The sequence below is a fragment of the Orcinus orca genome, chromosome 15 (assembly GCF_937001465.1).
Source record: "Orcinus orca chromosome 15, mOrcOrc1.1, whole genome shotgun sequence".
Classification (NCBI taxonomy): domain Eukaryota; kingdom Metazoa; phylum Chordata; class Mammalia; order Artiodactyla; family Delphinidae; genus Orcinus; species Orcinus orca.
Window position 1 is genome coordinate 79,362,206 of NC_064573.1, and position 26,861 is coordinate 79,389,066.

General features: G+C 50.2%; 2 protein-coding genes across 8 annotated transcripts in view; both read left to right on the forward strand.

Moving 5' to 3' along the window:
- Positions 1–2,205: 2,205 nt before the first annotated feature.
- HSPB8 (heat shock protein family B (small) member 8) lies at positions 2,206–15,686 on the forward strand. Its single transcript, XM_004276749.3, has 3 exons — positions 2,206–3,069; positions 8,845–8,908; positions 14,678–15,686. Exons 1-3 carry the CDS (start codon positions 2,703–2,705, stop codon positions 14,835–14,837), a joined length of 591 nt encoding a protein of 196 aa, XP_004276797.1. The 5' UTR covers positions 2,206–2,702; the 3' UTR covers positions 14,838–15,686.
- Positions 15,687–15,818: 132 nt separating this feature from the next.
- CCDC60 (coiled-coil domain containing 60) overlaps positions 15,819–26,861 on the forward strand; it is a 275,404-nt gene continuing 264,361 nt past the window's right edge. For 3 of the 7 annotated variants that reach the window (XR_007471770.1, XM_049698199.1, XM_049698200.1), the window contains exon 1: positions 22,841–24,887. Coding sequence is in view for 6 of the 7 variants with exons in the window: in XM_049698199.1 (XP_049554156.1) it covers positions 24,738–24,887 (150 nt within the window). In the remaining variant the exon portion in view is untranslated. Of the gene's footprint in view, positions 16,890–22,838; positions 24,888–26,861 lie in introns of those variants that run through there. The other 4 variants (XM_049698202.1, XM_049698206.1, XM_049698210.1 and 1 more) reach the window with 4 other exon arrangements.

The following is a 26,861-nucleotide window of genomic DNA, read 5'->3' on the forward strand; positions in this document are numbered from 1 at the left end:
TGTCCCATGCTGGTTACTGGGGTCTCCCCCATCCCACTGGCTCGAGTTCCAGTCCTCAGCCAGCTGTGTGGCCCGGGGCAGGTGGCTTCACCTCTCTGAACTACAGGGATTCATTGAGGCGATGAATGAAAGTGCTGGACACAGGGCCTGGTACACAGTCAGTGCTCAATCGATGTGAGCAGTGACTATGATTACAAGAGGCAGTACAGCAGAGGGATCAGGAACGAAACTTCTGAGGTTCAAATCCCAGCTCCGCTACTTAATTGGGCATATAGACAGGAGCAAGACACATCCTCTCCCCGTGCCTCAGTTTCCTCATCTGTTAAATGGGGATAATAAAAGTCCCTTCCTCGCGGAGTTGTAGGGAGGATTAGCTGAGTTAATACACATAAATTTAAAGTGCTTAGAAGAGAATCTGGCACATGGAAAGTGCCAGATAAATGCTAATGATTGCTGTCGCTATTTTCTAGCTGCACAGCAGTCTCTTCCCTCCTGCCGGCCTGAATGCCGCAATCATCACTGAAATGAGAAGGTAGGTGAGGTCACTGAGCCTGTGTTCCCCACCCCCTCCCCAGGCTTTATCGAAGGGAAGACTGGGAGGAAGGAGAAGCAGCATCTTCTAGACCACACCCACCAGCAGACTTGCGCTTAGGAAGGCGAACACTGCCCCACCCCCAGCCCTGCTCGGAAACCTCTCCAGCCCCTGCTCAGGTCGCAGGCAGGGCCAGCTTTCTTCTGTGTGTCATGCAGTGATTCTCCCCATTCCTGGCTCCACACCCAGCCAGCCTCGCCCCGCTGTAATTACAGAGAGAGCTGAGGCCTCGGTGCCCAACGTGACGTCAGCCTGAAGCTTCCAGCACGTTGATCTCACCCCAGTCACTTGGGAGGGAGCGCCTCCATCTTCCCCTCTCGGCCCCAGGAGAAGGCAGCAGGGTCTGGGTCTGTCAGCTCAGCCCAGACTTGCAGGTTCCCACCCGGGCCCTGCCGCCCCCCAGCGGTGTGCACAGGCCACGCTCTGCGCCTCTGTTTCCTCACCTGCAGGATGGGCATGGTGACAGTGCCCACACCGCTGTTGTGAGGGTTTAGGGCGATAACATCTGCAACTGCTCACCGCCGTGGCAGGTACGCAGGGAACAGTAAACAATGGTGGTGGTGTCACCCTCCATACTATTATTTTTAGCAAACTGCCTCATGTGCGCCCTGCTTAATACCAAACCGATATCTCAACCGATGACTCACTGAATTCCTTAACACCCCCCAACCCACCCCAGCCCACGAGGAAGGCAGGGTCCCGACCCTAAGCCCGTAGAGGGGGCATAGCACGCCCCGAACTGCACACCTGCTGGGGACAGAGGAAAGATGAACCCAAGCTCGAGGGGCCTTTAGGCTAAAGGACAATTTACAGACGCATTCTCTGAGCCACCAGGGAGGGGCAGGGAAGTCTAGAAAATAGGTCCTCTCTGGGCTTGGAATTCCAGACCAGACACTCTGCCTGCATAGAGCACCTTCGGATAATTATCATTATTAACTGTCATCATCATAAGAGAAGCTACCATTGGATAACGCTTCCTGTGACAGTGTCCTCACCTGTAGAATCATCGCACTGCTCTCACCTCACGGGACTGTTGGTGAGGATGACGCAAAGCTAATGTTTGTGAAGCGTTTGGAACAGGGCCTGGCATGTAGCAAGCGTCATGTAATTGAGAATCAACATTGAAAATATAAAAGTGATGGTTTGCTAAATGCTTAAGGAGGATGACCTCATGATACATCCCTGAGGAGGCTACCATTACATCCATTTTACAGGTGGGAAAGCTGACAGCTCAGAGCCACCTGGGGAAGAATGTTACGCCCCTCAGGAGGCAAGCTCTGAGAGCTTGAGGATGCTGGAGGCTTGGAAGGGGGGATTGCAACCCAGGGTCACCTGCCTTCCAATCCACTGGCTCCCGTCTCTCTCCTCCCCTTCCGCGGGTCCCCAGTGGGGAGGCAGGATGCTGCAGGCTCTGGAGAAGGTATTTCAGGAGGGTGATCTGAGCCCTCAGCCAGGCGAGGGTTATTAATAGCCAGGCCTTAGTGCCCCGCTAGGGGCGGGCAGGCTCTGGGGGGAAGGGAGCGGGAGGGAGGGCGGAGCTGAGCCCAGCCAAGCTGGGGGAGGAGAGTCCGGAGAGGCTGGCAGAACTTGGCCGCGAAGGCCCCTCCCAGTCCCCCCGGGAGCCCAGCTGTCCCCTCCGCAGATTCTCCGGGGCTGGTTCATCACCTCTGAATACTCCTGTGACAGGAGGTGCTTGCAGAGCCCGCCTCCAGCCCCAAGCAGGAATAAATAGAAGGCACCCAGCCCAGGAGAAGCAAGAAGTTTCTAGACCTGCGTTCCGGTTTATTAAGCTCTCCGCTCCACTCAGCGGTTCTGGCTGACAGCCTGGACGGCCTGGGCGGACGGTGGCTGGCTCATCTCCGGTGAGGCTGTGTGGAGAGGGGTCCTGGAGAATTCTGCTGCACCGGCCAAGGGTCGCCTTTGGTAGCTGGAGAGTCTTGCGGGGCTGGGACCCCAGCCTGGTGTGTGCCTCTGTCCTTGGCAGTGGCATTTTCCGAAGCTGAAGAATAACCTTGGAAGGCCAGTGCACCCACATCACCTTGCTGTGTGACCTTGGGCAGGTGGCTCCCTCTCTCTGAGCCTCTGTTTCCCCTCCAGCTCAGCAGCCGCCATGGCTGATGGTCAGATGCCCTTCCCCTGCCATTACACGAGCCGCCGGCGCCGGGACCCCTTCCGGGACTCATCTCTGTCCTCTCGCCTGCTGGATGATGGCTTCGGCATGGACCCCTTCCCCGACGACTTGACTGCCCCTTGGCCCGACTGGGCCCTGCCTCGACTCTCCTCCGCCTGGCCGGGGACCCTGAGGTCGGGCATGGTGCCCCGGGGGCCCTCTGCTGTGGCCAGATTTGGGGTGCCTGCCGAGGGCAGGAGCCCGCCCCCCTTCCCCGGGGAGCCCTGGAAAGTGTGTGTCAATGTGCACAGCTTTAAGCCGGAGGAGCTGATGGTAAAGACCAAGGACGGATACGTGGAGGTGTCTGGTGAGTGGGGGGCAGGAAGGAGAGAAGCCGGGGAGGGGGTGTAGACCTCAGACCTGGAAGAGCCAAGAGACCGCTCCTTTGGAGGGGACGCTGTGGCTGCATGACACAGGTGACTTCAGGGCTCAGGAATGCAGCCCATAAAAGTTCTCTTTACGGAAAAGCTCTCCTCTTCCAGCTCCTGGGGGGAATTTTAACCCGATTCAGCTGCTGGGGGCTTTGGGCGCTGCATCAGCCAGCCAACAGGCAGGGGAATAGAAACCACGTTGCATGTCCTAACAGAGAGAATTTAATATAAAGAATAAGTTGAGCAGATATAGGAGTAAAAAGCCAAAGAAGAAGTGGGGTTCACGTACCCAAGCATCACGACATAGTCCAGAAGGGGGTGTTTGATGCTGTGTAATGACAGTGTTAGTAACTAGCTCAGGTTTCAAGAGAAACACCTTCCCTTGTCCCAGATGAGGAAACTGAGGCATAATTGTCATTATAAGGCTATGACGTGGTAACCCTGGTCGAGCGCTTACGGTCTCCCAGGCACCGTACTCAGAGCTTTACCTGTGGCATCTCAATGAACACAAGCAGAAGGGGCAGGGCCTGTCTCCTCTTTTTTACAGATGAGGAAACTGAGGCACAGAGAGGTTAAAGTAACCCACCCAAGATCACCAAGGATTCCAACCCCGGCTGTCTGGGAATTGGGAGGCCAGAAGCAAGTTGACAATTTGTTGAGCACCTACCAGGTGCCAAGGGCTACAGCTTTTATATTCCTGCTCTCAAGTAATCTTCACTCCAGCCTTGAGAAGCAGAGGTGGCTAGTCCCATTTTGCAGCTGAGGAGGCTAAGGCCCAGGTGGGCACTCGTCCAAGGTCACGCCGTGAGTTAGCAGCAGGCAGAGTCTGGGCCTGCCCACATCCCAGCCTGGGAGAGGGAATGTTTTGGGGAAGAGGAAAGAGGAGATGGACGCTTAGTCCCTGCGAAGCAGGGCAGCAGGGGAAAAGCTTTCTGTCCCTTCCCTCCCAATTAATGTTCCATTAAAAAGCATGTTCCTGGCAGGCTCCACTGGCTGGAAAATCAATAAAAGCCATTGCAAACAGGCTGGGTAGGGACTAGCCCCAGCAGAGCAGTCTTCAGGGGGAGTTTCAAAGGCTCCCAGGGCAGAATTATAAACATCAGAGGCTCCGGAGGGTGTGGTGGGCCAGGCGGCATTCTGGGGCCTTATGTGGGTGGAGGGAGATGGCCAGGGTGCCAGCCGCCTGAAACCATTTCTCTGGGCTTTGTTTTCTTATCCGGAAATTGGGGTTCAAATGGTTACACGGCCTAAGGATTTTTGTCTTAGATGACGCATGTAAAGTGTGTACATAGTGCCTAGAACACAAGGGATCGGCATTGTTCTGGTGTTACTAGAATATTAAGGCCCCAAGACATACATACCTACATACATACATACATACATAAATGCTAGATGTTCTTTGAGACCCAGGTTCAAATCCCACCACCGCTGTTCAGTCTCTGAATGGATATGGACAAGAAAGTCTTTTCACTGCTCTGAGCCTCGGCTTCCCCATCTGAAGAGTGGAGATCCTAATAATATCCATCTTGCAAGGCTGTAGGGAAGATTAAGTACGTGCAGACGATCCATGATAATAAATGCAGAGTATCTGTATAATGGAGCTAATACTAGTGTCTGCCTGGCACTCTGCAAACAAGGTGATTATTATCACCGCTCCTCCTGTCTTTGTTTGAATTAGGGTTCCAGAGGCTTCCGCCCCAGGGTGGAGGGTGTCCCATGCCCTGTGGCCCCTTCAGGAGAACTCTGTCCAGCCTGGAGAGCTTTTTCCTCTCCATCCTCCTTTCTAGGTGGGGTCTGGCAGCTCCAGGCTGAGATCCCAGCTGAGTACCGTACTAACCCAGAGGCTTCGAGTGGGTCACCTAGCCTCAGCTTCCACATCTGTAAAATGGGGTCATTGGGGGCTTAAATAAGACAAAGACAGACAAAGCCTTTTCAGGTTGAAAATGCCTCACAGCTGTGCACTTAGCAACATCGGCTTGACAGAATCCAAATCCCCCAAGAATACATACAGAGATTTTTATAACAGGGATTTAAAAACTCAAATCGATTATCAGGGGCTCCGTTTGAACAGCAACTTTCAAGGGACGTGGGAAGTCAGATCAGTCTCCCATCCTACCTCACTTAATGACACACCCATTCTTCCTCAAGCTGTTTGTGCAGGGCACTGTGCTAAACGCAGCCAGATGTTGGTTCACTGGTTCCTCACATGGACTTCCAAGGAAATATGCGTAGGTTTGTTGCACCCATTTTACAGATGAGGAAACTGAGGCCCAGAGAGACTAAGTCACCCGAGATCACTTGCTTCTCCATGGCAAGGTCTGAAATTCAAAGCCAGGCCTGCTTAGGTAGTTCCAAGTCAGGATGGCTGGATCTGCTTCTAATTGAGTGGCCTGGGACAAATCCTACGACCTCTTGGGCCTCAGCTTTACCCTTGGTCTTATGAGGAGTTGGACTAGATCAGTATTTGCCAAATGGTGTGTTTTAAGATATCACTGGGCATCTGATAAATGCAGGTCTCCTCACTGCAGGACTTATCAGAGCATTGAATTTGCTAATGGCGTTTATGAATCTCTGAGAGGTAGCCCTGTCTTATCTGACCACACATGAGTGTCTAGGCCCAGGGAAGTGTTTGGAAAATGCTAGACTAGATGGTTTCCATCATGCCTCACGTATACCCCTCCCCCACCCTGCAGCCACCAGCCAAGAAATGTTCTCTTCATGGGCCGCTGGCCCAGGTCCTGGCCGAGGAAGGGACTGGAAAGCCAGAGGCTTTATTCCACCCCCTCTCCTGAATCCCAGGGCCTCTGCCTCCCCTGGAAACAGCCCCTTCTTTCTTCAGCTGGGCCGATGGCTTTCCCCGAAGTGCTGATGCTGCTTCTTGGCACCTAAATTTCTCGGTGGCTGTGAGGGACCTCTAGCTTCCCCTGGCCTCCAGATGGGTTCGTTTTTTTGTTTTTTTCATAATAATTGCTTTTTTGTTTACCAACATAAAATATTTCCATGGTAGAAAATGTAGACAGGAAAGCAAAATAAGAAATTAAAAATCAGTCGTAATCCTTAAGCTGCCCCAGTAAATAGATATCCAAATACCATGCAAATTAAGCTTCAGCAGGGGCCTCCTAGCAAAACCCTCTTTCACCCAGCTTAACACCCTCCCCCAAGCCCCCCTTTACGGAGCTGCCTTTGCTTAGAGATCCCCCCACAACCCCGGTACCCTATTTTCAGAGCATGGACAGAGAGGTTTAGCTTCTGTGGGTCAGTTTTTTCCCCCAGTATCAAAATAAACCACAAGCATTCACCTTCACATGGTATTTTTACAACTTTCAAAGCAATTCTGTGACTCATTGGCTCCTAGGAAGTTGTTGTCACCGCCATTGTAGAGAAGAAGGGAGATGTGCTGGGAAATGTCAGAGCCGGGACTCCAATCCCCAACCCACATCCCTGCCTTGGAGTCTTTGCTCCAGCACTTCCAAGCTGTGTGACCTGGGGCACATCACTTAACCTCTCTGAACTTCCATTTCCCCATCCACAAAATGGTAATAATAAAAGTACCTGCTTTCTAAGGTTTTTGTGAAAAATGAACAGTTGATATCGGTAAGGTGCTTAGAACAGTGGCGGACACCAAGGAAGCGCCGCAACATAAGAGCTGGCTGTTATTATTCTCACCATCACCATCATTATCATTTATTATTGCCAGGACAGCAAGTGTGCAAAAGGGCTGAGTCAGAGGCACTGGCCTGTCCCCAGGGGAAGCAGGTCTCCGGAGGCCCAGGCTTTGGGAAGGGGACCAGGGGACAGACAGTGTTCCTCTGGCCACAGGCCTGTATCAGAGCTGGTCAGCTGGTGGTCACGGACTTGGCAGGTCAGAATAAACTCTCTGAGCTTCAAGAGGCAGCACGTTGGCAGAATAGTATGTTCTGGTTAGCCAGACACTCCCGTTGAAAAATGAATTCCTGTAAATGTACCCCTTTCCGCCCAGCTGGTGGGAGACTACGTTAATGCAGCCTTTCCTAAGGGAAATTTACAACATACAGAGCAAGCCTTCGAAATTCTAGAACTTGGAACTTATCCTAGGAAGTCATGAGGCCAGGTGTGAAGATCTAGCTACAAGAATGTTCAGTACAGTGAGGTTCTTTCTGATGTCAGAAACCCTCTCAGTGCCCCAAAGCCGGGGATTGGCTAAATGAACTTATATCTCCCCGCAGCCATTAAAAGTCAGGTTGGCAGTGAATATTCGCTATAATATGGAAAAATAATTATAACTCATCAGTAAGAGAGAAAAACAATTTTCAGGTGTAACATACAGTATGATCTCATTTGATAAAACGGGTGATATACGTCTATACTATATAACATGTATGCATCTCTAAGTAACATAGAAAAGTCCGGAACGTATACAAAAATGTGGTTTCCTTGGGGTGATGGAATTATGGAGGGTTTTGATTTTTTTTTTTCTTTCTTTTCTACATTTTCAAACATACACATGCGTTATCTTGTAATCAGAAAAAATGTTATTAATAAAGGAATAATGAATAATAAAAAGGTAATGGATAATGTAATCACCTATAAATTATCAGCTTAAAATCTTGACTGCAGTAAGACACTATATTACACAAGGTTATTTACAGTCTAGATTCCAAAGCCCCTCAGAAGGATGTCCGCGGGTAAGTGAGGGTTCTTGGCCCTGGAATGTGGTGTCACAAGTGAGGAACGAGTAATAATAGGAGCTGATGGCTCTGCCAGGCGCTAATCCGATTTGTTTAACGAGAAATTAGAGATACTCTCTCCATTAAAAAAAAAAAAGCGGGGATGGCCAACGGGCTCAGAATTTGTTACATAAATTGCAGACGACAGCCAGTTTGCGCCTAAGCCTTCTTGTAATTTCATATTTTTCCTTCCTAAGGAAAGAAAAATAGCCCTCGCCTGCCAGCCTGGAGGAGGAGGGGTGGGTGGAATTTCACATCCATGGCGACTAATGTGTCATTTCTCAGGAAAGCCCCCTTAGGGTGTTGTTTTCTTTTAGCAGGTTGAAGCATTATTTCCAGGCAGTTCTTTCAGGACTCAGTACAGATAATGGGGCCCAAATAACTAACTGGAAGCTGGAACAGGCGGAGGGGCATCGGACCCCAGCCCTTGGCTTCGATTCCAAGAGTTGGTTCTGAGACTGGGGCTGCCATGCACTTGCTGGGTGCCCTTAGACCCATCCCTGGGCCTCAGTTTTCACATCGGTAACTGAGGGAGAAAGAGGCCCATCCTCAGAGCTGGGAAAGGGCTCTGTGCATTATAAAGCCAGCTGGGTGGCAAACTAGCCCCACTTTTTTCCTCTCACCCATTCTGGGATGTTGGCCTCAGGGGTCTCCTGGCTGGTTAGGAGAGAGGGGTGAGACGCAAGGCTTCGAAGATGCCGTGCCACATCTTAGAAGACAGGAGACAGACTGTGATTTCCCACGTCTAACGCATAATCATCTACAAACCACGGTCAAGGCCTCCTGACCTGCCTGTTGTCTTACCGCATCTTCACAACAGCCTGGGAGGTAGTATCAAGTGGGTCCACTTAGCAGATGAGGGACCAGAGGCTCAGACAACCAGAGCCTCTAGACCAAGCCCCGAGCCACACAGCGAGGCCGGGGCAGGTTTTACCTCTGAGCCTGAGTCCTGAATGATGCCCGAGGGACATAGCTGCTGACACATGGCTTTCTTCTCCCTTCCAGGTAAACATGAAGAGAAGCAGCAAGAAGGTGGCATTGTTTCCAAGAACTTCACAAAGAAAATCCAGTAAGTAACCTGGCAGTTGGATTTCAGGGTAGGATTGGAGTGGAAGTGGGGATGCTGGGATCTGAGATCTGGGGTCTCTCCCTCTTGGGCATCTCTACTTCAAGATACACACCCCTGCCCCCAGGGCAGGGAATTGAACCCTTGCACCTCAAGGGGAGAAGGTATCACAGCAAACGTGCAATAGGTTCCCAGAAAGGGCGGCACGTAGGTTGTGCCAAGTCATCTGCTCAGTGCCCCGTGGGGTGGGATTAACAATCTCATTCTGTAGATGAAGAATCCGAGAATAGGAAAGGCGAGATGACTTGTCCAAAATTCCATGTAAATTGGGGCCCTCACCCACCCATGTGATATGATGCCCCCAAATTCCCCAATAGAATCTTTCGAAGGCTGCTTCCTCTAAGTCTCCCATGGCCAAGGGAACGCGCGCCTTCCCTAAAGCATCCACGTGAATTAGGCTGGAAGGTGTCCTGCTGTCATCACTACTCACCACTTAGAGGGGTCTTCAGGCTGAGAGACTGGGACAAAGGAAAGGCCAGTTTTGCTGAGGGGAGTGAGAAGGGCTGAGGCGGGGCGGGGGGTGGGGGGGATTATGCGAGCAGCAGAAAGACCAGCAGACCGAGCCAATGAGTCAAAGCCACCCTGAGGCCCCGATGGCAACAACTGTAGGCACAAGAGACTCACCTTCCCCCTAATCAGCGTCCTTCCCCTATGTGCACTTCTCGGTCCGAAGTCTTTTCCCAGTCCCGTTTCACCTTTGCAGCAAAGGTATGCAGTGGGGAAAGGAGACATTACCTTCCTTGTATTATGGGGAAACGAAATCTCCCAGAAGGGAAGGGACATACCCAAGGTCCTTAAAATTAGCATCTAGAACAGCCCAAACAGACCTTTGAACTCTGAGTTCACTGTGTTCATTCCTTGAGCAAGGAATGCCCTTTCCTCACCTGTGAAAGGGATGGATGCTGAAAAGGACATGAGATCACGGCACTGTGATGGGCACACAGCAGGTCCCCATAAGTGGTGGTTTGTTGTTACTATTATTGTTGTTGTTACTGCATCTTAACTCCTCCCCTCGCCCTGGCAAAGATATCCTGTGTCTGGAGAGATTGCACAAACCGAATTCTGAGGCTGCTTTCAGCTTTAGGATTCTGTAGTCCTGTCTCTCCTGCCATGTGCCCATTCCTAACCCACCGGGTGCCTCTGGAGTACTTCAAAGGCTGCAGCCACTTCCTGATAAGGCAAACGCCAAACTGTTCTTCTCCGCCATCCCTGGCTCACCTGCCATCCCCAAGACCCACGCCTTTCCCTAGTACCGCAGCCAGCCGGAACAAATGTTGCTGATGGGGGAGAGATAAGGGAGAGAGGGAGGGAGGGGGCTGATGTTTCTTTCTTTCTTTTTAATAAATAATTTATTTATTATTTTTGGCTGCACGCGGGCTTTCTCTAGTTGCGGTGAGCAGGGGCTACTCTTCGTTGTGGTGCACGGGCTTCTCATTGCGGTGGCCTCTCTTGTTGCGGAGCACGGGCTCTAGGCGCGCGGGCTTCAGTAGTTGTGGCTTGCAGTCTTCCATAGTTGCGGCTCCTGGGCTCTAGAGCGCAGGCTCAGTAGTTGTGGCGCACGGGCTTTGTTGCTCCACGGCATGTGGGATCTTCCCGGACCAGGGCTTGAACCCCTGTCCCCTGCATTGGCAGGCGGATTCTTAACCACTGCGCCACGAGGGAAGTCCTGATGTTTCTTTTAAGAGACTGAAATAAGGTCTCAGGATGGAGTCATAGGCAGGGCAGAGCTGTGAAAGGGACTGAACCGGAAAGAAGTCAGCAAATTCATCATCTCTAAAAGACAGCCATTTCCATGGATCTCACCATCTCCGAGGCCTCCGGGAAGACAGCTTGCTGGGAGTTACTTGACCAGATAGAAGTGCCTCAAGCTGCTGGAGGCTCGGCAGCTGGGCTGGGCTGCTTGTTAGGACACTGGACTGACATGGCCAGGAGCCCCCCAGAGGCTCTCCTTAGTCAACCAGTCATCCCAACGCTGTCCCTGGACCCTCCAAGCCTCCCCGCATTCCAGCGACTAAAGGGCCCCCAGGACCCTCCTCCATCACTTCGGCATGGATCCATCCATTCTGGGTGGTCCAGCTGTGCCAGCTGTTAAATATTTTTGAACCTCGCCTCTGTGTGTAGGGAGTCCCAGCTCCATGACTGAGTGGGTGACTTGCAGCAAAATGCTGAACTGCTCTGAACTTCTGTTCCTGTATCCCTCCTTCCCTCAGGATGGGGAATGAGAGGATGTGTACAGACTCAGCGCCCAGCCCACGGGAATTAAAATTATTAAAGATTCCACAAGGCTGGAATCACACAAGAGCAGCTGGGACTTCTGGGACCTCCTGGCTCTGCCCAGACTCCAGACACCAAGCAGTGGGACTGGGGTCTGGGATGGCTTTAGCCCCATCTCAGAGGTCTCATTGCCTCTCCCAGGAAAAGCTCCAGTCACTAGAGGCCAGGGAAGCTCCTTCAGCCAGGCTGAGATCCTTCCTTGGAGATATCCTCCCAGACAGGATGCTCCAGCCGTTTGCCTCAGCCACGGCTAGGAATTCTTCTCAACACATCCATCCCCATGTGAAAGACCCTGTTTTGACTGGATGAGGGAGACAGGGAGAGGTCTTGGAATTTGCCAGTCAGGTTGGGTGCAGGGCAAAGCCTGGCGATGGGGGCTTTTCCACACCCAGCTGGAGTGAGAGGCCAGGGGATGCCGGAAGTCATCAATGGAGGATGCCCAGAACCGAAGCAGACGTGAGTGTCTTTGCTCCACGTCTTCCGCGGTGTCTGTCTGATCTGCCGTTTAGTGACCCCGGTGGTGCGTCAGGAGTCATGTTAAAAGATGGAGAGTTTTAATTTTGTCTCATCTTTAAAAGGATGCTATAACCATAAACAAGATGAAAAGGTAACCCTCAGAATGGGAGAAAATATTTGCAAATGAAGCAACTGACAAAGGATTAATCTCCAAAGTTTACAAGCAGCTCATGCAGCTCAATATCAAAAAAACAAACAACCCAATCCAAAAATGGGCAGAAGACCTAGATAGGCATTTCTCCAAAGAAGATATACAGATTGCCAACAAACACATGAAAGGATGCTCAACATCACTAATCATTAGAGAAATGCAAATCAAAGCTACAATGAGATATCATCTCACCTCAGTCAGAATGGCCATCATCAAAAAAATCTACAAACAGTAAAAGCTGGAGAGGGTGTGGAGAAGAGGGAACCCTCTTGCACTATTGGTGGGAATGTAAATTGATACAGCCACTGTGGAGAACAGTATGGAGGTTCCTTCAAAAACTAAAAACAGAACTACCATATGACCCAGCAATCCCACTACTGGGCACATACCCTGAGAAAACCATAATTCAAAAAGAGTCATGTACCACAGTGTTCACTGCAGGTCTATTTACAATAGCCAGGACATGGAAGCAACCCAAGTGTCCATCGACAGATGAATGGATAAAGAAGATGTGGCACATATATACAATGGAATATTACTCAGCCATAAAAAGAAGCGAAATTGAGTTATCTGTAGTGAGGTGGATGGACCTAGAGTCTGTTATACAGAATGAAGTAAGTCAGGAAGAGAAAAACAAATACTGTATGCTGACACATATATATGGAATCTAAGAAAAAAAAAAGGTTCCAAAGAACCTAGGGACAGGACAGGAATAAAGACGCAGATGTAGAGAATGGACCTGAGGACATGGGGAGGGGTAAGGGTAAGCTGGGATGAAGTGAGAGAGTGGCATGGACATATATACACTACCAAACGTAAAATAGATAGCTAGTGGGAAGCAGCCGCATGGCACAGGGAGATCAGCTCGGTGCTTTGTGACCACCTAGAGGGGTGGGATAGGGAGGGTGGGAGGGAGACGCAAGAGGGAGGAGATATGGGGATATATGTATACGTATAGCTGATTCACTTTGTTATACAGCAGAAACTAACACACCACTGTAAAGCAATTGTACTCCAGTAAAGATGTTAAAAAAAAAGGATGCTATAGAGTAGGTATCATTAAGCTTACCTTGTGGATGAGAAAACTGAGGCTCAGAGGATGATGGGACTCGGCTAAGGTCACATAACCAATAATGAGCCGGTCTGGGACTTGAACACAGGTGTCTGACCTTCCAGGCCCACGACCTTCCTGTTTGGTTAGGGGAGACCAAATGAGTGGTTCACGAACCATCTTCAACTAGTTTTTGCCTTCTGTGCTTACGTTCCCATACTATCATTTGCTCACGGCTTTTTTTCTTTTCGATCAACTCGCTTTTGATAAGGTTCAATTCTCATCAGTCAAACGTTCACTGAAGAAGGCAATTGTAAAATAAATCCAACGGAAGCAAAATGTGGTTAAATTCTAACTAGGCCATGTTGCCTGCCTGAAGGTCTAAGTCATAGATTAGCTCTTTCTTTGTTAAAAGAGAGAAAATAGCAAGAGATAGAGGCCAAGGTGTTACAGGCATGTTAACACAGAGCTGAGACTTCCCCTTAGATGTGAATGAAAGATCTGCAAGAGGGTTGAGGAGGAATAGCTCTCCCACCACGTGTTTCAATATAGAGGTCACCCGGTGAGAGCCCTTGAACAAGTCTCTCCCCATCTCGGGGCCTCAGTTTCCTCGTGTGTAACACGGGAGCATCGTCCTGGACAGTCGAGATCCTTTCGGGCTCCGACAGTTCATGGGTCAGTGCTTGTGCTAAGATAGTCTCAGCTGTCAAGATGCTCACTTGTACAGCCGATGACTTCAATAACAATGTAGGAGGTGAGGCTGACTGAGCACTTCCTGTATGCCAGGCACTGTGCTAAGCCCTTTGCTTCCATCGTCCTACATAATTCTCACACCACCCTAAGAGATAGATGCTATTTTTAACCCCCTTTTCCTATAAGGAAATAAGTTCAGAGAGGCAGGATCACTAGCCCAAGGTCGCACAGTCAGGAAGAACCAGGATTTGAACTCACGTCTGCCCGCCTGCAAAGTCCATGCTTGTGGACCACGGCTGCCCTGTCATATTGTCCCAGGTGTTCTGTGGGTTGGCGTGCAAAGGGTTAGACGGAGTCAGCTCATCCCCGGCCCAGAGAGGGAGGTCCAAACTCTTGGCCTTGTCTCTACTTCAGAAGTTTGGCTTGGCAACTGCGCAAGTTCCCGTTCTCTTCCGTCCTTCCCTGCAGGCCCCTTGGTAACCTCCGTGGCTCAATTTGGCAGGAGTCTCCCTGGTAGAGGAAGTTCATGCGGCTACAGGTGGCTGTTCACAGCAAAAAACTCCCCAACCCCTCCAGGAAGGGTCCTTCTGCCCATGACCCGAATGGGCTCACCTTACTTCCTGGGTCTTTCATCAAGACCCCTGCATTGACAATAGTCAGAGCCAGCCTGGACCGGTGATCTATGGGGATTGAACCTTCTGGCTTTCCCTACCGTGGACCTTTTTTCAAAAGTCTGGTGCCTGGGGAGACAGGGGAGCATCATGATAAGCTACTCTGAGTTCGGAGACCGGGATTCCAATTCTATTCCCCTCTGCTGCTTGCCGGCTATGTGACCTTGGGCAAATCAGTTCACCTCTCTGATCTCAGTCTCCTCATCTATAAATTGGGGATAGTAGTGGAACTTGCCTGCTGGGATTATTATCAAAATAATAATCCCACCAGGCAATATCGAAAATATTTTCTTTCAAATGAAATGAGAATGTTTGGCTATATTAAAGATAATAAATGAATCGTGTGTTTCTCCTAGGCTTCCTGCAGAGGTGGATCCTGTGACAGTATTCGCCTCGCTTTCCCCAGAAGGCCTGCTGATCATCGAAGCCCCCCAGATCCCCCCTTACTCACCATTTGGAGAGAGCAGTTTCAACAATGAGCTTCCCCAAGACAGCCAGGAAGTCACTTGTACCTGAGACCCCAGTCTTGGCCCTTCCTTGTTCCCTCCCCAACCCCTGGGCTTCTTTGATTCCAGGATACATTACTTTAGCTAAACTCGTAGATTTAGTGCGACTGAAATGTTGGGGGTCAGGGTGGATTGACCAGATTCCCTGGAGAGTGTAATAGTAGGTTTTTCCGCAAGATGGCGCAATTGGCAGGTCGTGTTCTGCTGCTTTAGGCCAAGATGCTGGGAGTTTTTCTTTCTTTACCTTTTCTATCGTGATGAAAATGTTGCACATTCTACAGCTGCAAAACAAATAAAAGGGGACATAACATTTCACATCGTATCTTACCTTGCAGCTAATGCAAGAGTTGCTTTTCTCTGGGGACCTCCCCATCACCCAGGTTCCCATTCTGGGCTCCCAGTGTCCATGCCTGCCTCAGGGTTTGGTTGACGGAGCCCAGAAGCTCACCCCGCTGTGTTTCTGAAGACCTGGTTTACACAGGCTTATAGACAGGTCTTACATCCCCATATGGGATTTATCCAACAACCACATGAAAACAAACAGTGCCTTCCGCCCTCCACCCAGGCATTTATAGCATGTTCCCAAGCTGGCACTCCCCAAGGACTCTGGAAGCCCCTTAGTTTATTCTCTGGCTAAAGTCCCCCCTTTCTTGTGTCTCCTATGTCCAAGTCGGGATTTTTACAGAGGGGGCTGTCTCCAGACAGCTCCACCAGGAACCAAGCAAAGGCCAGACTGCCTGTCAGGCAGACTCGTGGTACTGTGTCTATGGGTGGGACATGTGTGTCATTGTTATTTGAATTGTGCTGTTTAGGGGAAAATAACAGTAAATAATAATAATAATAAAGGAGCTTGTTCTTAGCTTCGTGTGTTGTTTTGATGGGAACTAAATGCGGTACCACTTAGATATGCCACATCTATTAGGGATGCTTGTGGCAGCAAATAATAATGCCCAATGCATAGTGGCTTAAATGACATAAATATCTGTCTAACTTTACAAGAAGTTTAGATATGAGTGATTTCGGGGTTACTTTTTCAGCTGTTATGCCACCAAGAACCCAGAGTCTTTCTATCGTTTTCCTTTGCCGTCTCTGACAAGTCTACAAGTTCTGTCTTCATGTTTGCAAGATGGCTGCAGCAGCTCCAAGCATCTCAGCCTCATATGACAATGTATAGGAAGAGAAGGCAAGGGTAAAAAAGTCTTTTTGTCTGAATTTCTCTTTTATCGGTAACATCTTTCCCAGAAGCTCTCAGCAGATTTCTTTCTTTTATTTCATGGACCAAAACTGGGTCACATGTGTACGCTGCAGCCAATCGCTGGCAAAGGGAAAGGGATGCCGTGTTGGGCTAAGATCAATATTGATTTGTCCTTTGAGGCCAGGAACATTGCTGCCTGAAAAAACAAGGTTCTGTCAGGAAGGAGAAAAGGGGCAATCAACAATTGAGGGATGCCCCACACTGATGCTGCCAGGAGCCCAGAACCCTGAAAGTAGGGTGGTGGGGAGCAGGGAGGCTACCAGGGTGCACCAGTCAGAACTGTTTCTGTGCTGAGTGCTGGGAAACCCCACTCGAACCGATTTAAGCAAAAAGGGGTGTTTATTGGGCACAGCTGTGAAGTCCAGGTTAAACGCTGCTTTCAGATCTCTAATGATGTTAATAGAACTGTTTGTCGCTTGGTCCTGCGGTGTCGGCTCCATCCCCAGTCTCCCTGTTGCCTCCCATGTCCCCTGCCCCTTTTCTTCTGTGTCCCCACATCCTCTCAAGTAGTCACAAGACAGCTGCGATCACTACAGCCCCACAGCCCCACAGCCCCACACTCCAGTCCCCAGCGAGAAAAGCCACTCTTTTCTCATCGCTTCTGCTGGGAGTCATTCTTATTGGACCAGCTTGGGTCACATGACCATCCCTGAGCTAAGCACAGCCCAGGAAATCAGTGCTTTGATTGGTAAGGCCTGGGTCACATGCTCCATCCCTGGAGCCACTCTCACTTAAGCTTCACGTTAGCCCAGGAAGTAGATGTCCAATTTTACGGTGGAGAAGCTGCGTCTCCGGGAAGTGGCTCAGGTAAGTCCCATGGTGATGGTAGAACTTGAACCTAGACGTTTGCTTCCGGAAGAGTTAATGAGTTGCTGAGCTTCTTTTTAAGAGCACCTCCAAACCCCGAAATGACAGCAGGAGTCAGTGACCACTTCCTGAGCACCTACTTATTTTGATCCTATGCTGGGAGCCAAGCATATAGCAAACAGTTAGCCACGATTCCTTCCCGGAGGAGCTCAGAGCAGCAACAGGGGTAGGCAGATGATAGAAAGCCCGGCCCTCACCAAATCCTCACTGTGTGCCGTCCTCACTGTGACAGCGTGCTGAGGGCTTTATATGTATTAATAGATTTAATCACCCTACAATTCTATGAGTGTTACCGAACCAAACTTGGGTCCCCTGGCCCACAGGCGGTAAAGCCAGTCTACTGACGCCAGGTGTGGTGAAGGGAAGTGCCGCGTTTACTGCAGGGCGCCAAGCATGGAGTCCAGGCAGCTAGGGTTCAAAATGCCTGAACTCCCGGACAGCTTTCAGGGAAAGGTTTGTTTGTGTTTTTTTTGCGGTACGCGGGCCTCTCACTGCTGCGGCCTCTCCCGTTGCGGAGCACAGGCTCCGGACGCGCAGGCTCAGCCCAGCCGCTCCACGGCATGTAGGATCCTCCCGGACCGGGGCACGAACCCGCGCCCCCTGCATCGGCAGGCGGACCCCCAACCACTGCGCCACCAGGGAAGCCCCAGGGAAAGGTTTTTGAAGACAGGGTGAGGAAGAGGGTTGCCGGGTGTTTGGTCAGCTCTTGGACGTTCTTCTGATTGGTTGGTGGTGAGTTAATTGGGAGTCAGCGTCATCAACCTTCTGGTTCCAACAGGCTGGGCGGGGGCGGGTGTGCCTGCTTATTCTCCGCATGTAGTTAACGTCTTCCACCTGGTGGCGGGGCGGGTTTCAGTATCTGCCGAACAGCTCAAAGGATTTGCCTCAGAATAGTATCTATAGCCCTTGAGAAGGAGCTAAAGGTTCTTGACTTAGTTTAAAGGCTAAACTATTATAATTTTGTCTGCTTGACCGTTTTCCTTTGTTTCTGTCTTTTCTCGCTTCTCTGATGAAATTTATTATTTGGAACTCGGGGAACGCCTAGGAAGCTAAAGTTTTACTACGAACAAGAGACAGGTGGAGGGCGGGGAGGGGGGGCGGTCTGTCCTCGTAAGGGTTCTGCTCGCTTACAGGAGGAAGGTTCGGTTCTTACCTCCATTTTACAGATAAGGAAACTGATGCATGCAAGGATTAGTGCATGGCCCCAAATCACCCACCTGCTAAGCAACAGGCTTAGAGAGTCTGACTCTACTATTAACCTATTACCCTGTTCTGCCTTTCTGTCAGCAAAGCAGAACGTAAGGGTGTCTTAAGTGAGTCCGTCCACCTTGTGGCAAGAGAAGTGACCTTTCAAATCGGGGCATGGCGGGGGGTGGGGATAGGATTGGCTTATCAGAGGAGGGGTCACTCCACGGTTGTCAGGCTTGAGCACACGAGGCTGGGGTGGGGAGGTGCCTCACAGGCACAAGAAAACATAGGAGCCAAAGGGAAGGGTATGTCCCTTTTAAAACCTTTTGATGGTTCCCTGTTGTTCAAAGGATCGAGTCCAAGCTTCTTTGCAGACTTGCAAGGCATTATGGGATCTTCCCCTGGGTCAATGCTCTCCACCCTCCCATAACCTCCTCCCTTTGCCCTGCAGCCCCATCTGACTTCCCTCGGCTCCTCTAACCAGACAGGCCCTGTCTTGCTCCCAGAACTTTGAATACACTGCTGTCTTTCTCCAGGGCTTACTCCTCCAGCGTCTTCTTTGGCTAATCCTTTAGGATCTCAGCTCAGACTCCCAGCAAGCTGGCCAGAGCCCCTCACCATTACCCCCATCCCAACCCAGCACATCCTGTAACAGCTTGGGCATTTGCGTAGCAGAATAAATAATAATAACAATCACAAACACCAAAACTCATCCCAACTGCTCTGCTTTTAAGGATGAAAGGAGAAATCATTCAAGTAAAGGGGAAAATCCCTACTCATTTGCTATTTGTTCAACCAATATTTACTGGGCACATACGGAGTGCAAGGCACCTTGCTGGGTGTCGTGTTACCCTTTCTTTTCACTTTGAGAGCCTGGTGAGGGAAAGAGAAAAGCAAAGCTTTCCTTTCCACGCTCGTCAGTTCTGGGTCGCTGAATGGTGAGGCGCTGAGCGGGTAGAGCTGAGAGCCCACCCGCTGAAAGTACATGTGTATCGAGTGGATGAGTGAAGGAAGGAATGGTGAGCGTGGGGCTCCCTGGGAAATTAGGCCAAACACATGATCTCAGACCCCAGAAAGCCAGCTCATTTCAGTTCTGAGAGCTTCCAGCTTACAGACACGAGCCTTGTCATCAAACCGGATGACTCGGCCCCTCCCCAGAGATCTCCAACGAAATGACCGAGGAACATTGTTCCGGAGCCCTCACTTTGATGATGGTGCTGGGACAGGGACCGCCCAGAACCTGCTTCCACGCTCTGCTCCCTTGACCCAACTCCCTGGAAAGTTTTATCCTCAGCCCATCCCCACCCCCTCCTAACTGCCTGCCAGCCAGTCACTGCCAATGGTGATATATGGAGATGACTTGATTTGACCTTGAAGGAAAGAAACAAATTAATGTGTCTTGAAATAAATTCCCGGAATCAGTGGCTGGCTTCTCCTCCACCCCCTCCACTTTGCACCTGCCAAGTTGTGCATCATAATGTGAAAATCAACACTGTTTCATCCATGAGTGAACACCTGGAGCTGGTGGGGTGGAGGGCCGCTGGGAGGCCCCCTCCCACCCAACGCCCTGGGCCCAGGAGTTGCCAGAAGGGGTGGGAGGCTCAAGGCTTATTGTGGGCTCTGCGCTCTGGTTGCTGAGAGCTGGCTGAGTCACCTTGTCTGCAGTGAGAGCAGCCCACCCGACCACCAGCTCCAAGTCCTGCAAGTACGAGCAGATGGGGGCTGCCTGGTGGCTCCCAAGGAAAAGGGAAGGGCAGCCGTGTGGAATGGCACTGCCGTGGTCATTCTCCAAGGAGAACTGAGATGTGGGGAGGCGAGGAGACTGCAGGCCCCGCCCACACAATTCAGCCACAGGCTCAGCACCGATTCGACTGTATGCCCAGGTACAATGGAGCCAGGTGTCCAAATATTGAAATACTTCAGTACCACTTGACAAATAGCACTGCCTCTAAGCTGCCCCCAGTGTCTCAGCCTTTATTAAGCATGTCTTTTTATTCTGGTGCTTTGACTGCTGGGCGCCTTGCTGACCTTGGAGGGACTTCCCCTCGCAGAGATAGCCTGCAAGCAGCCCTCTCTTAGGAAGACCAATCCGGAGACCCCACCCAACCTTTGTCACACTCTTTCCCTCTGAGCCACCGCCCCCCTGCCCAGATCATTCAAGGTGAGGTACCAAACAACTAGGGACAGCCCTGTGCCCCAGAGCTAACTGAAGTTATTTGAACTAGCCTATTCTAAGTCTGTTTCCGCCACCTCCCCTGTTCCTTCCCGCAGAGACCACAATAAAGGCTCTTGTCCACATTCCCTCTGCCTTCTGACCGAACCTGGTGCTTCCCCGTGTGGCCCCCATGACGTGGCGAGCCCCCTCCTCATGGCATCTGTGAATGTATTGAGCTGTTTTTTCTATGGCACTCGTCTCCCGATCTTTTAGCCATGCCTGAATAATGATGAAATCTACATTTTAAAATCTAGACACCTTCCTCCCTCTACCTTCTCCCACTTTTTCTAGGAATCAGCAGCTCCCTTTGGACCAGTGGCCATTCTGAATAGCCAGTGCCCTGGTCCTGCAAGTTGTTAAAGATTCTGAATACTGCCTCCTCTCCCCAGGCCCATTATGTATGAGGTACCACGCTGCGCCCTGGAGAAAAAGACAGACGTGAGTCTCTGCCCTTGAGGGTATAATGGGGATCTCGGGCCATACGTAAATAAGCAAAGAGAATAGCAGGGTCCAGGGCAGAACTAAGTGTGAGCCCTGAGATCCGGGAGCTGCAAGGCTACTGGGGATCTGAGCTGTGATCACAGCTCTGCGGCTCACCCTATATGTGACCTTGTCACTTGACCTCTGTGGGCAGGCATTTGTTTTCTTATCCACAGAAGTGGGCGATGGCAATGCAGGGCTGCTGTGGGGATTACACAAGTGTGTGCCAAGTGCTTGGCTCACAGGTACTAAAGCAGAGTAAGTCCACAGTAAATGGGGGCCACTGGGTGGTCTCAGCCCGAGCCCAGCCTGGAAGGCGGAACCTAGGGTCTGCCAGGGAGCCGTGGCAGGTTACTGAACCAGTGGACTGAGTCTGCACCTGGAGCTGATGCTCTCCCAGCGCCTGCCTCCTAATTCTCGAGGTCTCCATTAGGGACAAGAAGAGTGGGAATTAGGGGCATTGAGGGGACTTCAGTCTCCACTGTCAGAGGTCTAGAGGTAACCCTGCTAACACATCTCTATCATCTTAGTTGCCAATCCCCACCCCCTGCCCAAGAATGAACCTATTTTTGTTTTAATTTTTATGTTGGAGTATAGTTGATTTACCGTGTTGTGTTAGTTTCAGGTGTACAGCAAAGTGATTCAGTTATACATATACATGTATCCATTCTTTTTCAGATTCTTTTCCCATATAGGTTATTACAGACTATTGAGTAGAGTTCCCTGTGCTATACAGTAGGTCCTTGTTGATTATCTATGTTATATATAGTCGTGTGTATCTGCTAATCCCAACCTCCTAATTTATCCCCCCCATCTTTCCCCTTTAGTCACCATAAGTTTGTTTTCGAAGTCTGTGAGTCTGTTTCTGTTTTGTAAATAAGTTCATTTGTATCTTTTTTTTTAGATTTCACATATAAGTAATATCACATGATATTTGTCTTTCTCTGTCTTACTTAGTTTGATAATCTCCACATTCATCCATGTTGCTGTAAATGGCATTATTTCATTCTTTTTAATGGCTAATATTCAATTGTATGTATGTACCACATCTTCTTTATCCACTCCTCTGTCGATGGACATTTAGATTGCTTCCATGTCTTGGCTATTGTATCGATAAACAGTGCTGCAATGAGTATTGTGGTGCACGTATCTTTTCGAATTATGATTTTCTCCAGATATATGCCCAGGAGTAGGATTGCTAGATCACATGGTAGTTCTACTTTTAGCTTTATAAGGAACTTCCGTATTGTTCTCCACAGTGGTTGTACCATGAACCTATTATTTTTTAAAATTTATTTATTTTTGGCTGTTTTGGGTCTTCGTTGCTGCGCGCGGGCTTTCTCTACTTGTGGTGAGCGGGGGCTACTCTTCGTTGCAGTGCACGGGCTTCTCACTGCGGTGGCTTCTCTTTGTTGCAGAGCACGGGCTCTAGGCATGCGGGCTTCGGTAGTTGTGGCACGCGGGCTCAGTAGTTGTGGCACGTGGGCTTAGTTGCTCCACGGCATGTGGGATCTTCCTGGACCAGGGCTTGAACCTGTGTCCCCTGCGTTGGCAGGCGGATTCTTGACCACTGCGCCACCAGGGAAGTCCTGAACCTATTATTTTAAATCAGGAGAAACTTGCAGCTATAACTTTGGAATCTGAATGATGTATTTTTTTATGGAAGAGGAGGATGACTTTAGCCCCTTAGCCTTCAGCACAGTCCCCAGAACATAGGAAGGGTTCACAATATCAGCTATTACCATCACTGTTGTTTTTGTTGGTTATCCTACAAAACTGCCATGGTGGAGAGGGTTAATTTTTTAATTTTTTCATAGCATTTAAGTGCCTTTTTTTCTAATTAATTAATTAATTAATTTTTGCTGTGTTGGGTCTTCGTTTCTGTGCGAGGGCTCTCTCTAGTTGCGGCAAGCGGGGGCCACTCTTCATCGCGGTGCGCGGGCCTCTCACTATCGCGGACTCTCTTGTTGCGGCGCACAGGCTCCAGACGCGCAGGCTCAGTAGTTGTGGCTCACAGGCCCAGTTGCTCTGCGGCACGTGGGATCCTCCCAGACCAGGGCTCGAACCCGTGTCCCCTGCATTAGCAGGCAGATTCTCAACCACTGCACCACCAGGGAAGCCCCGGAGAGGGTTAATTTTAAAAGAGAACATGGCGGAAGGGAGAGGGCCAGACAGCAGGCTGGCAGTAGACTGCAGCATTCTCCTCCTTGGAAGACTTGGAAATTGAGGAGAGACGCAGGTGGGCAATGCTGCTTGGCTAGCCTCACGCCTCCCTCCATCATGTCCCAAATGAAGGTGTCAGGATGCTCTCCCAGGCTGGAGCCCAGGCACCCAGTCTCCAGCATCCCTCAGTGGCTGAGGGGAAGGTCAGGTGGGGAAATACTTAGCTCATGCTCTAGAAATCCTTCAAGGGATTCTGATGTTATTAGTCTCAGGTGGGGCCTGGGCGTGGTTATTTTTATAAAGCTCCCCAAGGATTTCGATGTGCAGCCACGGTTAAGAACCACTGGAGGATTGTGGGGGGCGGGAACGGCTGTGCAGGAGGATCCCAGGTTGGACGCAGCCTGGGTGAGGGGAGAGTAGCTCCTGGGGGCTTCTAGGAAGAAATGTTGTCCAAGCTGAAAGGATGAGAGTTAATAATAATAACGTTATTAAATGTTTCTTACCTGTAAGGCTCTGTCCATGCTCTGCACATCCATTTTTCCATTTAATCCGTAGCCAAACTACAGTGATGCAGAAATGTGCCCAAATTCCCACAGCTGGGAAGTGGCAGCATGGCTGAGCCTGTTTTAAACTCAGGCGGACTGGTTTCAGACCAGTGTTAGCCAGGCTGGGGGGCATGTGTGGTGGAAAGAAGGATTAAGGGTTTCTGGAAGAGGGAATCATGCCAGAAGAAAACAAAGCTCTTAATCCTCACTCAGAGCCTCAGTCCCTTCGCCTATAAAATGGGGCTCATTTGTCGCTGCCCTGAATATCCCCCAGAGGGTGGCTGGGAAGATGAGTGAGTTTGTAAATCCAACAGGACCATTGCTTAGTTATTATCACCATCCCAGCAGCCCAGTAAAGCAGGGAGGGCAGAGGAGAGTCATGGACCGCTTGTCTCGGACGTGTTGCCTAGTGACCTGATATCATGGGACAGTGTCCATTTTCCTCTGCCTGTTTGTGCTCCATCGGAGCTGCGTGACAGCTGTGTGAATTTTGTTCTGATTCTGACAGTGAAAGCTTACAAAATCCACAGCAGACAGGATGACAGAGCTGACTGCCAGTGGCTCCTCAGAGCTAAGCCAGCAAAGACACAGTTGTCAGAAGACAAGGTCTCACAGAAGGGCCGGAAATCGAGCATCTCTGGTGCGTCCAAGATTTCACACTTGGGCAGCAGTTCCTAAAGTGAGTTCCGCCAGAAGAAAAGGGAATGGGTTGGGTTCTGCAGTCAGATAGTTTTGGGAAGTCCTGGGTTAAACGATACTCAAACCTTCTTCTTTAGCTTGGCGATGTGCACTGTGAACCTTTAAGAAGAAGGTTCAGCTGGTAGCTCTTGTTGCCTCACAGATTAGCCTAAAATCAAGCAGCCTAAGACAATCAACATTTAATAGTTCACAGTTTCTAAGGTTCAGCAATTCAGCTAAGGCTGAGCTGGTCGTTCTGATTTGGGGTCTCATGAGGTTGAATCGTGATGGTGGCCAGGTCTGCAGTCATCTGAAGGTTTGACTGGAGTCGAGGGTCTACTTTTCTTTTTCATATTAGAGTAGAGTTGATTTACAGTGTGTTAGTTTCAGCCAAGTGATTCAGTTTTATATATAGTCAGTCCCCTACATAGGAACTTTCAAGTGGTGAACTTTCAAAGATGTGAACGTGCGTTCGCATGTCCAGTCACGTAAGTTCGTTCCTGTCTGGTGTACATTGTCATGTGCGTGCCTCCTCTACAAGTGATTGTGCTTTTGTTACTTTACTGCACAGTACTCTATAAAGCACAGTATCTTTATTTCAAGACCAGGATGTCTGGAAGCAAGTGTAAAAGCAGTGGTGATGTAGCTGGTATTACTGTACTTTTCAAGGTACTGTACTCTAAGATTAAAAATGTTTTCTTTTTTGTGTGTTTGTTTTTTATGTATTATTTGTGTGGAGAGTATTATAAACCTATTACAGTAAAGTACTATGTAGCCGATTGTGTCAGGTGGGTACCTAAGCTAAGTTTGTTGGACTGAGAACAAATTGTACTTAGGCGCTCTCGGAACGCAACTCGTTTGTATGTAGGGGACCTACTGTGTGTGTCTATATACACACACACACACATACCACGTGGGCCTCTCCACAGAGCTGCTTGAGTGTCCTCATGGCATGGCAGCTGGCTTCCCTGGGAGCAAGCGATCCAGGAGAGAGCGTGAGACAAAAGCCCGATAGGTCTTTTGTGATCGATCCGTGAAAATGGCATGACAACGCTTCTGCTCTACGCTGTCGAACAGTGCCGCCAGAGAGGGACCAAGTGGGTCAGAATTTGTTCTGACCTGAGGCAAGAGGTCTGGGCTTTAGTAGTCCAACATCGGCACTCATAGGCCGAGGTCTACCTTAGGGACGGAAGTGGGGGAGGCAGATTCCCCCACAAGGAAGTAAACGGCAGGCTTTTGGACGCTGTGGCTTCAGTAACCCCCAGGGTGGTTCTGCAGAGAAAAGTCACAGATGCAGACCCATGTCAACAAGAGTGCCCAGCAGCCAGGGTAGGTGTGCTCAGAAACAGTAAAAAGCATATGAGGAGATCTGAGCCGATCCCCAGCAGCGTCTGCTGCATTTATACTCAGGGATAATTAGAAATGACAAAACGGCTCAACTAGAGGGGGTCTAGTTGCACAGGTGACGGCGCTTCCACACAATGGGAGAAAGTATGCAGCCGTTAACTGCCACACTCCTGAAGATGATTTATTGTCACGGCGCATGGGGAAAGCCGGCCTCAAGCAGGCAGTCTGTATAATACTCCATTTAAAAGAAATATAAATTTGCATTTATACTTTAGTTGCTTTAAAGTGACACTATTTTTTTTTTTGCGGTACGCGGGCCTCTCACTGTTGTGGCCTCTCCCGTTGCGGAGCACAGGCTCCGGACGCGCAGGCCCAGCGGCCACGGCTCACGGGCCCAGCCGCTCCGCGGCATGTGGGATCCTCCCGGACCGTCTTAACTTCCTTGTGCCTCAGGCTCCCTGACAATAACGTAGAGGTGATGATAGACTGCTTTGTAGAGTTGTGAACCAATGAGTCAGGATACGTAAAACGCTTGGAGCAATCCTGGCACCGAGAGAGCACTTTGGCGGTGTAGCCCTACCTTCCCCTGCCCCACTCTCATCCCTAACGCGTCCGAGTGGCTAAGGTCTTGTTTGCTCTTCCTCTTCTCGTTAAAGCTATCCTGTTCCACCTTCTGTTGCATCCCTTTGGGATCCTGCCGGGTATAAGAGGGTAGTGATGAATTAATCAGGTTGCCTAATCACGGGTACCCGTGCTCAAGTCTCGCCTCCTCCAGGGAATGCCCTTTAACCCTTCTTCGGAGGCTCCAGAGAGCCCTGCGCCCAGCAGAGTCACACCTGTGGCTTCTGCCTGGCAGCTTCCATGTCCCCTTCCTCTGGTCCCAGTCCCTTAATATCTCTTTGGGGTATCCTCACCCTTGTGTGTGGTTTCATTGGGAATTGCCATCCCAGGGCCCTGTCCTTCCTTCACCAAGGGTGGGCACATGGCCCACGCTAAGCCAATCAGGGTCTCTCATGGGAGTGTGAACCGTTAGCAGAGAGATGGGAGGATGGGAAAGAACTGAAGCTGATTCATCCCAGTGACGATGCCCTGAAGAGATGCTCCTTTTTCTTACTCCCTAGGTCTTCAGCCCGACTCCCTTCCTGTCCTTCTGTTGCAGGAAGGGGCACCCTCTCCAGGGCCCAAGAATGGGCTCTTGTTTAACGTTAGGAGATAAATTGTCCAAGGAGACACATGTGCTGACAAAGCAGGAGACTTTATTGGGAAGGGGTGCCCGGGTGGAGAGCAGCAGGGTGA

Coding starts and splice junctions, on each gene's coding strand:
- HSPB8 (XM_004276749.3), top strand. CDS start 2,703: ATGGCTGATGGTCAGATGCCCTTCCCCTGCCATTACACGAGCCGCCGG. Junction 3,070..8,844: donor CGGATACGTGGAGGTGTCTG/GTGAGTGGGGGG, acceptor TCTCCCTTCCAG/GTAAACATGAAGAGAAGCAG. Junction 8,909..14,677: donor AACTTCACAAAGAAAATCCA/GTAAGTAACCTG, acceptor TGTTTCTCCTAG/GCTTCCTGCAGAGGTGGATC.